Consider the following 14,486-nt stretch of genomic DNA (forward strand, 5'->3'; position numbering starts at 1 on the left):
CAACAGGCCTGGCATCTGGGGTAGAATCTATTGGCCTTCCTTAGATTTGGAAATGGGATTTGTTATTTATTGGGGGTTGAAGTCTGCTATACTTTGAATATAGTAACTAATCTGAAATAAAGTTAAAAGCTAGATTGAAATGACAGGTGAGCTATCATGGGCCATTTCCAGACTCTGGTACAATGTGTGTATCTTCAGCCATTGAAGTCAATTATGGAAAAGTCAAAATTTCTAAAACCCAAAGATTCCACTAAGGAGCAAGACCCCTAGGGAAACAGGTGTGAGGCAGCAGCTCAGGCTGGGGCATCCCCAGCAGCACAGGTGCTGTAAAAGGCCTCAGCTGAGCTCTAGCATGGAGCCAGGCCCAGCCAGGTTTTTGTTGCCTCCGACTGCTTTAACAGAGGTAACGAAGAAAAGAAAACTCAGTTTCGGTGCCTTCACAGGACTGAAAAGTAATAAGGGGCACTGGTGTCCTTTATTGTCTGGGAAGTATTTTTAAATGTTTTATTAATACTGACCTATACTAGAAAAAAACATCAAATGAAAATTCTTGAAGAAAAGATTAGTCCCATTGCATAGGGCTCCCCACCATTAAGATTTATGATGCATCTGAGCCTTGTAGTAGGTCCCAGTTCTCCAAAGTGGAGGGGCTGGGGAAGGCAGCTTCAGTCTCAACTGCCTCTGCCCAAACCGGCTCGGTGCAAGTGCCACTTCCATCCCTTTGAAAAGAAACATACTTGGCATCAGGCAATCCTTTGAAACTGCAACCTTGAAAAGTTAGATTTTAACCCAAACTTAAATCCTGGAGTTCACCCACTAGTCAGTGAAGCCAACATGCCTTCAAGAAGAAACAACTCCCCGGTGAGATGCTCCCTGTTTGTTCTATGTAACTGGCCCCACAGAACAATCTGTTCTGTTGACACCAACTGGCCTTGCCTTAGGGTCCTCAGGGCCTTCAGAACCATCTTTGAGGCAGAGCTGCCGAGCAAATACCCTCCAAAGCAGACGTCTATGGTAGTGCGTGGCTGTGGCTTATAGAAGGCCATGCCTGGCGTGTATCAGTTTCCCAGGTGAGAACAGTGTTAACCGTGGAATCCATGTTGGTCTGAGACAGTAACGAAACAGCAGTGGTGGTGCCAATGACCACTTTCCATCTTGTCATTGGAACCCCACAGATCTTTCTTCCCTTGGAGATAAAATGTCACTAGCTCATGTCTCTGGAGGCCTAAATAGACAGCAATTAGCCACCCAGTTAGAAAACAAAGAAGCATCTTGAACATGAGAGGGAGACAGTAACAGACAGGAACTCACAGAAACAGGCTTCCTATGCAGCCTTCCCCACAGGTAAACACATTTCACCTTTCAAAGCTGCCAGTGCATTCCTGGAGTCATCCATGTGTGAACGTGCAAAGGGCACAGGTACAAAGAAAATCATTTACTACAAAAGGGTCTCAGTCACAGCCTCAAGGAGCAAAACCACACATGCACGAACACAGCTCCACGAGAGGCTTTCCTCTTTTCTGGGGAAAATCCCTGCCAGGACAGGAACTGTCCCAACCAGAAACTGATGGGTGGGAGCCAACAGGCTGTATCCTTGTGCAGAGGACCTGAGCAAGGAATGAACCAAAAGAGTGATGGTGACGCAAACCCTTCTCAGTCACAGAGGTCTCTGCCTCTCCTGTAACTTTAATGGTGTGTCAAAAAGCTGACAGGCAGACCAGGTCTCAACAGCAGAACCCCACCTACACAGAACATGGCCCTGGCAGATACGCACACATGTGCTCAGGAGCACCATATGTCACTGGCTCAGGTCTTTTATCACAACTTTCTGGGAACAAAAAGCAGTACAAGAGTTCTCCCTACTTAGGGGGAAAAACTTTTTTTTTTTTTTTTTTTTTTAAAAAGGTATAAAAGTTTCAAGGTTGCAAGAAACCCTCCACCTACATACCGGTGGCAACTATGTAAGCAGCTCAGGGAGGCTGTGGTGGGTGAACCTGGGAGCATCTCCTTCTGAGAAGGTGGGGAGATTCACATGAGGGCAGAAGTGAGCTGCCGTGAGGTGAGCATACTCCAGGCCTGTGCAACCTACCAGAGCAGATCCATGACGATAGCCACCCAAGAAAGCTTTCCTCCTTGCTGGTTGAGTTGTCACTATCTGGGCTGCCTACCCATACCAGTCAGCTGAACAGAACTCTGCTGTCACCGTGCCTGTGAGACCCCAAGAGAGGTAGTGAAGTGGTTGCAAAGGTTGCTTTGGGTAAGAGGACAGTGCTGACTCACTCTGGCCAGAAAAACTGCTGGACCAGGCCCCAAAGAGCTGCTGACTCTTCATCGCTTGCACAGTGGTGATGGCTTCATGGCACCTTGGCCCTGCCTATCTCCTGGGCTCTGTACCTCCAAGAGCAGTCCTCACTGACAACTGGGAACTAGTGACTACTTCAGTCTCTCCTGCTGACCTATGGGAACGATTTCCAAGGTGAGGAAGTGGGGATGGGGACAGGGTACTGCTCTCTCTCCCTGCAGCATTGGGGCCTGGAGGTTGTACATTTTCCACTGTCCAGCTGAGGCAGAGTTTTCTCCCCTCCACCTCACTCACTCAGGGGCCTTCCGTGGGATGATGGGCTTTAGGAGGCCATTCAGGTGGGGTCTGAATGAGGCAACGGATGATCCACCATCCTGTTTTCCACCAAATCATTCCAGTTAACAGGCTGCTTCACTTGATTTTGCCATTCAAGTGTTTAGTGGAAAAGAATGTAGCCACCATGTCCCTCCCATCAAGGCTTTGCCTTCATGCCCCTCATGCCACCCTATCAAGGCTTTCCTCTGCCCTGGCTACCAGTCCTTGGGAAGCCAAGAGCTCCCTCCAAGGCCTGGGGCCGTTCCTTACCAGGGAGACAAGAGAGCTGTTACTGTCCTTCCAGATGCCTTCAGAAAGGGCCAGGCTCCCCCCTCTGCCCAAGTCCAACTTGCAAGCTGCCACCTTGGTTTCCTTCCCACTGATGATACCAGAAGTCTAAACAGCTCAGAGGACTGCTTGGTTATGCCAACCCTTCACTTCCCCTGGCCTTGGTCACAGTAGCTGGGACTGATCTCAGATTTTGTACAAAAAACTGGGGACATAGTCAAACCTGAGCATGGGCTGGCTGGTCCCGGGAGACTCCTGCATATAGTGCAGCTTCAGCAGCTCAGCCAGATACTGGACCACCTTGACATCTTCATTCACTAGACCCAGATTCAGCTTCAGAAAGCTTGCCTGACGGCTGGCGACCAACTCCTCTACCTCCTTGTTGTGGGCAGGCAGGTGCAGGTGGTGGCAGAAGGTATAGAGAAAGGCCTTCGAACAAAGCTGGGTGAGCATGCTCTGCACGTGCAGGTAGTAGGTGCTGCCCCGCTTGATTTGAGTACGGTGGTCAGCCAGCCGGGGCACAAGGGTGCCTCTGTAAAGGGGGCAGCGCAGAGTTTTGTTGTCCAGGTCCAGGATGCTCGTGTAGCGGCTGTAGCGGCTCAGAACGTGAAGGGTGCTGGCACTGGCAGGGGATGCCACTCTGAAACACACAGGCAAGGTCAGGAGGAGGGGCAAGGGCCAGGAAGATAGAGACAAACGCTTGAGAGTGGGGCTTCCTGTCTCTAGGCCAGCTCCCACCTGACCAACACTCACTGGCTCTTTCTGGAAGGCAAGTCTGATCATCATGATCTTCAAAGGGCTCCTCACCACCCTCATGACCACGTTCAACTGCCTTGAATGGCCCACAAGTTCCTGTAGGACCTGCTTCCTGCTGACCCGAGGCTTCATCTGTTACTAACCCAATGATTCAACCATGCCAAGCTTTCTGTGGAGCCTCAAAATCACAGGCCTGGACACCCTTCCCTCCCTTTTGTACATGGCTTATGCCAATGTCAACCTTCTCCAGCCTTCCCTGATCCCCTCCTCTGCTTCCTTGCTATGACCTTGGTCAAGCTCCTTTACCTCTCTGAGACTTATCTGTAAGACAGAGATAATAAATAGTTCCTACCTCATGGGGTCACTGTGGAGACAAAATGAGTTGTACTCAGAAGCCTGGCACTGACCAGTGTGGTGACAGCTATCGGTCTTCTTGTCCTGCCCACTGGAGAAGAGCTTCTGCAGACCCAGGACTGTCCCTGATTTGGGCTCCTGCTCCCACTGTCTGGCACATCAGGGACAGGCAGGCAGGTTTTGCTCAGTGAGGGAGGGAGGTTAGAGCAGTTACTTAGTACGCAGCTCCTTAAAACCCTCCTCTACATCCGTTTTCCCAGCACTGGGATTACTCTGCAGTCTGGCAAATGGCTGGCTGACCAGAGATTTCAGACTGATAGACTAAAATTTAGGGCTTGCGTTAGGACCTAAGATGGTGTGTGAAATGGACTAACAGTCACTTGGGACCAAGGTAATCTCATAATATTTTTTCCTTCCCGAATGTTATCTTGCATAATTAACAATCATTTACTGAGCATCTATTATATTCCAGGTGGTGACCCAGGGGCACAGCGGGCAGCAGGAGCCTGGTTTGGTTGGCAAGAAAACCCAAGTACACCAAGTGAATGGGGATTCCGTCTCCATCTCCACAAGAGAGGCCCAGGGCCAGAGGGTTCTTGAGGAGTGGCCTTGGAACTGGGCCTTGAAAAACAGGGGGGCCCTGGGAACTGTGGAGGGCATCCAGACCACAGTGAGAGCAAGGGCAAAGACATGGCAAAACAGAGAGGCACAAAAGCCATGCATTCTAGCCCAGCAGGGCTTGGCTCAGCGGTTGAGCATCGACCTACGATCCAGGAGATCAGGGTTCGATTCCCGGTCAGGGCACATGCCCAGGTTGCGGGCTGCAGCCGATCAATGACTCTCTCATCATTGAGGTTTCTATCTCTCTCCCTCTCCTTTCCTCTTTGAAATCAATAAAGATATATTAAAAAAAAAAAAATTATTAAAAAACAAAAAGCCCAGCTGGGCATGGCTCAGCGGTTGAGCATCAACCTAGGATCCAGGCGATCGGGGTTCGATTTCCGGTCAGGGCATATGCCCAGGTTGCGGGCTGCAGCCGATCAATGACTCTCTCATTATTGATGTTTCTCTCTCTCTCTCCCTCTCCTTTCCTCTCTCTGAAATCAATAAAGATATATTAAAAACACACACACAAAAAAAAACCTTTAAAAAAAAAAAAAAGCCATGCATTCTGAGAACCATAGAGGGAACAGTGGGCTGTGGCCTGCATCCCACGGGCAATGGGAAATCAGGCTTGCAGGCATCTTATCGGCTTCTTAGGGAGGCAGGCCTTTCCCCACACATTCCCAGTGTGCTTAGTCCATTCCTGAGGTAGCCAGCCCAAGGGGGCCCGGCCATGAGCCAAACACCTCCTCAGACTTGGCACATCCAGCCCAAGGAGCTGCCACAGCAACAGGGCCAGGCCTCACCTTATCTTCTTTCCGCTCCATTCCAGCCACCTGTCCTGACAGAACACACCGGCCTCAGGCCCAGCCTCTCCCAGGAAAGCTCTGACACCACCACCAACTCCCACCTATGGCAGCACCACTTCTTTCAAATGTTGTTCCTTCTAACTCTTCCTCCATTTCTGTTTCCCTCAAAGTTACTTATCAGGAGGCCAGACGATATGGGAAGAAGCAAGTCCCAGGCCTGTCCCTCAGATGTACATCATGGGCACCTGAGAGCCTCTCACTATACTTCCTATGCCTGTGTAATTCATTATGGTCTCTCCCAAAGCCAGGGAGTGATCTCTGTACAGGCAAGAACACTGAGGTCCAAAGAACAGCCATCACTTGTTCAAGATCAAGAAAGTGGCTGAACCAGAACTCAACCCAGGGCCTCTGGCCCACACTAGCACTATTTCCTACCAGAACTAAGCTGTTTTTCGAACAGTCCAGGGCTTGTTACTACTGTTTAGTAAGCAATACAATAATCTTTGGTTTTGACTTAAAATAATGGGAGACTGATTTAATTCTGTGTCCATCTCCTGTACCCACTCTGTAGACAGCAGGAGCCTACTTTTGGTGGCGGGGGGAAAAAATCAAACTGCCACTGAGGCTGGCAGTTCTGGAGTGGGAGTCCTTAAAAACAGTTCATCATCTGAGTTGGTTTTAGCTGGAGGCAAAGCACCTGAGTGGGAAGAGATTCTCCTGAGTCACACAATTAGGGCTCCGATTCCAGATTAATTTAGCACACGGCGCCAACCCCTCTACAGCTGAGCACCCCCCCAGATAGGAAGCTCATGACCACACGAAGGCACCTCTTCTACTCATACTCTTTAATGCTGATTCTCAGATGGGCCTCAAGCTCCCTCTGTTTCAATGCCGGGCCTGCCTGTGGGGGTGACTCACCATCCATTCACAACTCCAAGCACTTCTGAGGGCTGCCAGGCGCGGCACGAGGGCTGTACACACATCCTTGATGTGCCTGCCTCCAGGTCCACATGGGGACTACTATAAGCCCCATCACAGACAGGTTCAACAAGTTTTGTTGAGGGAATGAATGAGATGACTGGCCCAAATAGCTAGTAGTATAGTTCAGGACCTGAACTCAGAACACCCACTGCCTCCCTCTAACAGCCATGGATCACAACTCCATGGGTTTTCATCTCATACTTTCACATCCTGTCTACCATTCACCTTCTGTTCATCTCTCAGAATTTTTGGGGGTGATTTATAGCAAATCCAGTCCCCACTCCACTTCTTAGCCCTTCAGCTGACCCTCCAGTGACAGGTCCCCTAGGGAACAAGGCCTCCAACTCCCATCTACCATTCCTCATGCCTGAGCAGGACCCCTGGAGGCAGATGCTCCCAATTCCCAGCACATGTGCACACTCAGGAGGTCTGAGCACAAGAGCTTCACAGAAGTAATCGCCTCCCCACTTGAGATTCTTGAAAAGATCTCAAAGTCACTTCTGAGAGGACTCTCACTTTTGTGGAGGGCTGCTTCAAGGCTCTGCAGTCTGGCAGTGCGGGCCACACTCAGCCCTGCCTGCCTCAGTCTTTCTGTGCCCCTAGCAGAATATCAGAGGAGGGCTCACACTGTTCAGGCAAAGATCAGATGTGATGGACCTTCTGGCCTCTGCAATCAAGGTAAGCCTTGTCAGCAACCTCTGCAATAAAAAGAGTCTCAGAAAGGTCAAGCTGACAGTGGTGACAGAGCTGGGCACTAACGTGAGGGCTGACTGGAAAGGCCATGCTCGCCCTGTCACAGGATACACCATGGCTGCTGACTCACCTTATAATTCTGGCACTGGGCACCGTAGCTGGCACATAACCCTCAATACATACTTGGCACATGATATTCAGTATTCCAACCCTCTTATTTTCTCAGGAGGGAACAAAACCTTGAGTGGAGGCGTGATTTGCCCAAGTGTCCACTGTGGATGAACAGTGAGAGGGACGCCACAGGACTCAGACCACCTCACACCTCCTCTTCCAATCCAGGGTACCAAATATACTGCCCACCTGCCAGCTGCCCTCTCCTGCACCCACAGAGTCATCATTAATTGATGACAGCAGGATTTCCAATGCAGCCCAACCGAGGCCTCTGGATCCTTCTCAAGAGAGCACTTCAGTCAGTAAGTGCTGACTGAAGAGTAGAGTGGAGCTGACATAACAAATGAACCTCTTTTGCCATCCTGGCATATTCTAAGGAGGGAATTTAAGGGAAAGCCTCTGGAAAGGGCAAGACTGTCCTGAGCCTGGTCCTCAAAAAGCCAGCTGATGTCGAAATATTGATGTATGTTTTAGACTCTTCACCTTTTGAAGTAAAAAAGTCAAAGTTGAAGGGTTGGGGTGAGGGGATTGAGTTGGAGAATAGACGATATATAAGTGTGCATGTAGAGAACACCAACTCATCATTCCACCAAGAACAGTAGCAAAACACAATCCTGAAAAGCCTTTCCCTTCCTGGGACAGAACGGATAATCCCCAGGGCACAGAGGTGCCATCAGCAGAGTCAGGATGCTGGGAGGCAAGACAGAGCCTGCCAGGGCAGTCAGTGCACTCATCTAATCGACTAAGCCTCAGATTCTGCATCCGTAAGCAAGGACTTAATGGTTTCCTATGATGCTCAAGGAATGAGCTTGTCCAGGTGTCATAGCCACATCCCACCAAGTCCCCATGTTGTCACTCTTCCCCCACAAGGGCAAGTACACCCTCCAAGTCATTCAAAGATCCCAGGCCTTCTCCAGTCTCCCTCCCTCCTTTCCACCTGTCACTTAATTATGCTGTTTTCTTAGAACACACAAAGCACCCACTGTTAGAACTCTAATCTCCCTGTATGGCAAGGCTCTGGTCACCTATCTGCCCTCTCTCCTAAACTACAAATTCTTCCAGAGCAGTGGCCTTGCTCAGGTTCCTCCAGCTGGTACTGCAGCTCTTGCCAGCATGGCCTGTAGATTCTTAATGAGTCAAGTCATGACATGGAAGTGGTACTTGCTTGAATTTCACCACCACAACCCTGGGAAAAGCCTAATGCAGCAAGGATTAGTAAGTCCGGGTGACTTGACTTGTGTAAGAAGGGTGAACACAAGGAGACTTGGGATGGTGACCTTGCTGATATTAGGGAACCATGTAAAGAGGAAGTCATAAAATTAGAACAAATGGTGGCTGACTGCAGTGTGGAAGAAATTCCTTTTGCCCTTCCTATGTGGTATGGGAAGCACAGACTGTGTCAGCAGGGGCTTCGATGATCACCTAGCTCAAAACCTTTGTTTTACAGGTGAGCAAAGTGGGGTGCAGGGAAGGGACTTGAGGAAACAACACAGTGCATACACTGAGGGAAAAATTCCCTTGAGTCAGACACTTGTCAAGCAGAATTTGGAAAAACAAAAAGAATCTACTAAAGCATATGTAACACAAGGAAATGAAATAAAAAGCATTCAAAGAGAGGGAAAAGAAATTGGCTTTTGCATTTCCTTACTAAGACAGCCTTTAAAGGCAAACAGGACAGTAGAGTGAAAGCTACTGGAGCCCTCTGATGTCCGAGACAGTGATGGCTGCCTTCCTATTACCACAGCCCTTTCTCAGAAGCAGATCTGTCAGTCATTTACACCATAGTGTGAATTTGAGAATTAGCAAGAACCTGAGATCTAGAAGTCCAGTCTTTCCCAAACCTTGCCGCAGACCAACTGAATCAGAATCTCTGGAAGTGGGGCCCAGGAATTGTGATTTTCAAAAACTCCCCATAATTCTGGCACAGCTGGTGCACACTAGGATTGACAATCACTTAGGAACTACAATCCCCTCATATAACTGACAAATAAGGAAACAGAAGACCAGGAAGGGGAATGAGTTACCAAAAGTAATAGAGAGTTGGTGCTGGGCCCAGTCTGGAAGCCAGGCCTCCTGATTCTGGGTCTACCACAACTTTTAACCTCACCCAGAGGGATATACATTTGAAGCCTCATCTCTAAGTGGACAGGGCCCTTCCCCACTACCTGTAACCAATTACCTCTGCAGGCCAATAAGCTTCCACTTCTGAAAATCCGTAATGTGCAAAGAAGAGGAGACCCAGTGCTTCACAGGTTTAGTATAGCAGCTGTAGTTGGGGACGAAGATGGACAATGCTGTCACAAGCTTCCTGACTATGGTCTCGTCCTCCCCCAGGATCACAAGTGTCCTCCCACTGAGCAGGGAGTAGATGGCTGGGTGGGCAAAGGGGTACTGGCGGATGAATTTTAAGGCATTCTGGCCAGCCCTCTTTTTATGCCTTTCAGAAGAGAGGCCAGTGGGATGAGCAGAGGGAGTCCTGTCCAAGCTTGTGGAGGCTACACTGCTCACATAGCTCATGGTGTCTGAGTAGTTGTCCAGGCTGGTCTTACTGATATCCCGGCTAGCCAGCAGGTGGCTCGGATCCAGCTCAAAAGCAGGGAAGCTTTCAGAACTGTTGTCTCGGGAAGAAGGGTTAGCATTTTCCACTGCAAAGTCCACACAGAACCCCTGGTCCTTCTGCCTATAGTGCTGTGGGGGGATGCTCACTACTCCATCCTCGTCAGAGTGTGTGTGGACTGGAGTGGTGAGTGGCACCAGCAAACTGTCACTCTCCTTCCCAATGCAGCAGGATTCTGCTTGTGATGAAGTGTTTTCTAAGCTGTCCTCTGGCTCACCCAGCTCAGTCAGTCTGATGCTTGCCTGGAAGTGGATGGCTCCCTCACTATCATCTGCACATGATTCTTCTTCATCAATAGCACTTGGGTAGCTGGCCTTAAAGTCATCAGGGATGAGGGCCTCAGAGGGGCAGGTGCTGAGGACTTCAATACTATCCTCACTGATGGTCCTGTGGCTGACTGCTTTGCTCCGGATCACCTGGGGGCTCAGTGGCACCATGAGGCTGCCCTGGCTGTCAGACTTAGACAGCACAGAGGTGGATTTCTCCGTGCCTAGAACCTCAATGCTTTCACCACTGCTGATACTCCCTTTCATATCCATATCCAGGTAGTCTAAGTTTTCCTGGAGGTCAAAACTGCTCATTTCTGCTACCTCCACTTCCTTGTAGTCCTCGCCTCCAAACTCCTGCTCCATCTTTATCAGCACAGACTCCACACTGGACTTGTAAGAGCCAACACTAATTAACACTTGAGGAATTGGACATTCTTCTAGAGATCTGGAAGGCGGCCTGTCTTGACTGGGCTTAGAGGATATGCCTTCTTGTTTCTCTACCACTCTGTCATCGACATCTGCAAAGTCTTCAAAGAGAAAGTTTGTTATGTGCTGTTGTTTTAGTAATGCTCTGTCAATCTGGCTAGTCAGGAGATAGCACAGGTCTCCTCTGAACATGTGCTCAATGTGGCTGAGCTGAGCCAGGGTCTTGGTGAAATACTCAGTGTCACAGAGCTCTTCCAAGGTCTTCAACTTCTTGTCAAAACACTTGGTCGACTTTGCTTTGATGAGTTTTGGGGTGTAGGCAGGTCTGCAGGTATAAAGGTCTGTGTCAGCACACTCATCAGGGTTAGAAGTAGTGGCTGCCTGGTCAGGCTGATCCTGAGTATGCTCCATCTCCCCAGAACACAAATCAGACCCCTTCAGCTTCCGATGAGGGTATGAGCGGATCTGCTTCAGCAGGTCTTGATGTTCAATGATGGACTTCTCTACACTAGCCAGTTCATTGGCTTTCTCAATTGCCTGAGATGAGTAAAAGCCTTTGTCGTTGGCTTTCTTCTGGATCTCTGTTTCAGTGTGCAGCACTGTCCTGGTGTAATCCAAGTCTTTCAGCTTTTTTTCAAGTTCCACAGCAAAGGCCTTCCTGTTGCCTGTCTTCAAATACTCTGAAGCTTTGGAAAATTCAGCTGAAAGCTCCTGGAACTGCTGCATGATTTTGTGCTGGTCTGCTGAGATATAAGCCATGCAAAAGGGCCGCACAAAGCCACGGGCCTCCAGGTCGTACAGAGTAAGGTGGTGCACATAAGCAAAGGCTCCCTCTTTGGAGTCTCCCAGCACCACCTTGGAGTCCTCCACGAAGTTCAGCTTGGGATAGGCAGAACCAGGGGGATGGCCGACGAAGGAAGCCTGGTAATCCACAGACATGATCCGCAAGGAGAAATAATTGAGATCAAAAGTACCGAAAACTTTGGTATCATTGGGGATGGTCAGCAAGGGTTGGGGTCCCACCTGCTCCGAGAACTCGGAAATAAGGATGAAGTCCCGAGAGAACTTGGCTCCGGACAGTTTGGACCATGGGTTAGCTCCTTGGCTTGTGAAGGGAAAGAGCGGCACCGAGTACTCTTCGGGCAGGGCCGGCTCATTGTAAGGCTCCTCCTCGTACTCGTCCTCTTTGGTGAAGGCCACCACGTCAGGGGCGCTGATCATATTTCCAGATATACGAAGAGAACATTGAGGAGGAAATGAGAAAGAATGCTGCGGTAATCAACGCGGGGAGCCAGGCCTCTGGAAGAGGAAGCAAGTCTTTGTTGACTTCTTTGCGCCCTCAGGGGTACTAAGCTGCCTCACACTCCCGAGAACTCCAACTCCCGCAGCCCCTCAGAGGTGTAGCTCCTCTAAGGCCTTCCGGGCGTCATGAACTCCGCAGTTCCAAAGACAGGGGAGGCCGACTACCCTTCTCCTCCTCTGGCGAGAGCGGTCGGCGCACAGCACCTGCAGCGAGGTCACCGGGACTTCCCCGAACCCACCGGTGATAGCAACAGCCTCGGCCCTGACGTGGTACCTAACCTGGGGCTACAGGCCGCCGCAGAGAACCAGCCAAGAGTTTGTCGGACCCGACAGTCCCGGGGCAGAAACGGTCGCGGCTCCTCGGACGCCACAACCCAAAGGCAGCTACGGCGGCGCCGCCATCTTGGTATCACATGACTCACGGTGTCGCGCCGCGTGACCCGGAAACGTCCGTGTAGACTTCCGAGCGGAAGCGAAAAAGATTGTGACCAAGAGAGAGGCTTGGGCGGGAATGTGGAGCAGCCTCCTCCAAGGACCAAGCGATTAACTAACCACTGTGAGGAAAGAAAGGAAATGAAGCGGGGGAGCGAAAACATGTTGGGACTGGGATCCCGGAGCGCGGGGCAGTGTGGGAGTTGTAGTTCGCAGTCCTGTGGCCTCGCGCCTGGCGGAAGTGGCCGGAGAAGGCGGACGGAAGCGGACGCGGCGGCAGTGGTGGGAAAGCCTAGTGGCCGGAGCGGCGAAGCCCCGTGGGCTTGTGGGAGGAGGCCGGGCTCGCGCCGCGGCGCCGCGGCTCCCGTAGGCTCTAGTTCCCTTGGGGCGGGCGCGGGGTGCCCTCACCTCTGAGTTCCGCGGCATGCGCGGGCGCGCGGGATGATCCTCCTCGTCCCGCGCTGCGCGCTCCGGCGTCTGCATCGGACCGGAGGTCGGACGTTTTCCGCCTCCGCCATGGAGGTGGCCTTCCGAGGAGTGCGGAAAGTCCTCTGTGTGGCCGAGAAAAACGACGCGGCCAAGGGGATCGCCGACCTGCTGTCCAGGGGTCGCATGAGGCGGGTAAGGAGGCGCGTTTCTGATCAGTTGTACTTGGTGAGGCCCACGGAACGGGACATCTTGGTGGGTGCGGGGAATACGGATGAAGGCGACTTCTCGCACCTGTGGGTCCTGACTGTCTCCCCAGACCATTGCAACGGACTCCTGTCTTCTCTTAGGACTGATGAGCATTTTGCAGTGCAATTAAGAGGTTTCACTCATTTGCTTGAAAACCTTGGGTCCTCCGTGCTACAGCAGCGGTTGCCAAACTGGTCTGGTCCTCAGAACCCCCCGGGGCAGTGGCTGTTCTGTAGACCTGGGATGAGACTGGGGTAATCTGTATTTTAACATTTTTTTCCTCCGAATTCTAAAACTCGATTAAGTTGCGAACCAAACTGCTTAACTTGGCAGTGAAACCCTGCCAGACCATTCCCAGGTAGCATTCAGTCCATCTACTTTACGAGGGTCCCTGCTATGGTACCAACTAGTTCAGAGAGACAGGCACCTAAGGGATGAGATGTATTCTGGACACATTGGGGCACAAAGGAAGGGGCAAGTAAGAGTTTTGAAAGGGAGGTGACACGAAGATCTTAAAAACTGTAAGGAAAATCTTTGAAATAACAAAAAGCGGGTCCTGAAATGGTTTTCTGGAAAACATTTTTGAGAGCATGGGGTAGAAGTTCCCTGTTCTTTTTTCTTTCAAATCCCAGGACCCTTAGACCTCTGTTTCCAGTGTGTGGGAGTAGGAGCCAAGGTTGTGTGGGTGCTAGCTGAGAGCTTCACCTTCTTCCAGTGCCAAGGGTCCTGGTGACCAGCCCCAAGGTTTATCTACTTGTGGGGCTCTGGGCCTCTTGAAAGTGGCCTGTCTACATCTGACTAACTTAATTTCTGTATTCTTCACGGCTCTGTTTAAATGTGTCTTCTTCAAGGAACCTTTTCCTCCAATTCCTCTCCCCACAACTGGGTGAGGGACACTTTATTAGATATGCTGGCATGGTACCCTGTTCTGTTTGGAAGGCACCTGCCAATTACAGTTAAATAATGCACTGTGCAAGTATTTATTTGATGCCCCTCACCACCCCTCCTTGGACTCTAAGCTCCATAGGAAAGGGACTATGTCTGTTTTGTTCATTGCTGTATTTCTAGTGCCTAATATGGTGCCTTGAATACAGGAGACTTCCAGTAAATATTTGTTGGATGAATGTTTGAGCTGAAATGTGAAAGTTTTACCAGGCAGTGGAAACAGTATGTATAAAGAACAGCCAATGGCTTGAAACAGCTTGGTTTGTACAAAAACTGAGAAGTTAGGAATGGAAGGAGGAACCAGTGAGTTAAGCAAGAGAGGTAGTGAAGACAAATCATGGGTGTATTAGTAGGGAGCCATGTATTTTATGTACAAGTGTTAAAGTACACATAACATTTACCATTTAACTATTTTGAAGTATACAGTTCAGTAGCATTTAGTATATTCACAATGTTGTGCAACCATCACCTCTATCTAGTTTCAGATTTTTTTATCACACCAAAAGGAAACCCCATAGCCATTAAGCAGTCACTCACCATTCTCTGCT

The 14,486-nt window shown here is 50.2% G+C and overlaps 2 protein-coding genes across 3 annotated transcripts in view; one reads left to right on the forward strand and one right to left on the reverse strand.

Annotated features, from left to right (window-relative positions):
* Positions 1-1,661: 1,661 nt before the first annotated feature.
* SMCR8 (SMCR8-C9orf72 complex subunit) lies at positions 1,662-12,306 on the reverse strand. Its single transcript, XM_081161163.1, has 2 exons — positions 9,452-12,306; positions 1,662-3,545 (listed from the first exon to the last, which is right to left on the reverse strand). Exons 1-2 carry the CDS (start codon positions 11,803-11,805, stop codon positions 3,092-3,094), a joined length of 2,808 nt encoding a protein of 935 aa, XP_081017289.1. The 5' UTR covers positions 11,806-12,306; the 3' UTR covers positions 1,662-3,091.
* Positions 12,307-12,342: 36 nt separating this feature from the next.
* The window catches only part of TOP3A (DNA topoisomerase III alpha), a 28,707-nt gene continuing 26,563 nt past the window's right edge, over positions 12,343-14,486 (forward strand). The window contains exon 1 of one of the 2 annotated variants that reach the window (XM_081115722.1): positions 12,343-12,939. In XM_081115722.1, the coding sequence (XP_080971848.1) occupies positions 12,760-12,939 (180 nt within the window). In that variant the 5' untranslated portion in view covers positions 12,343-12,759. The remainder of the gene's footprint in view (positions 12,940-14,486) is intronic. The other variant, XM_081115723.1, reaches the window with a different exon arrangement.

This window comes from Miniopterus schreibersii (assembly GCF_964146895.1).
Source record: "Miniopterus schreibersii genome assembly, chromosome: 16".
Taxonomy (NCBI): domain Eukaryota; kingdom Metazoa; phylum Chordata; class Mammalia; order Chiroptera; family Miniopteridae; genus Miniopterus; species Miniopterus schreibersii.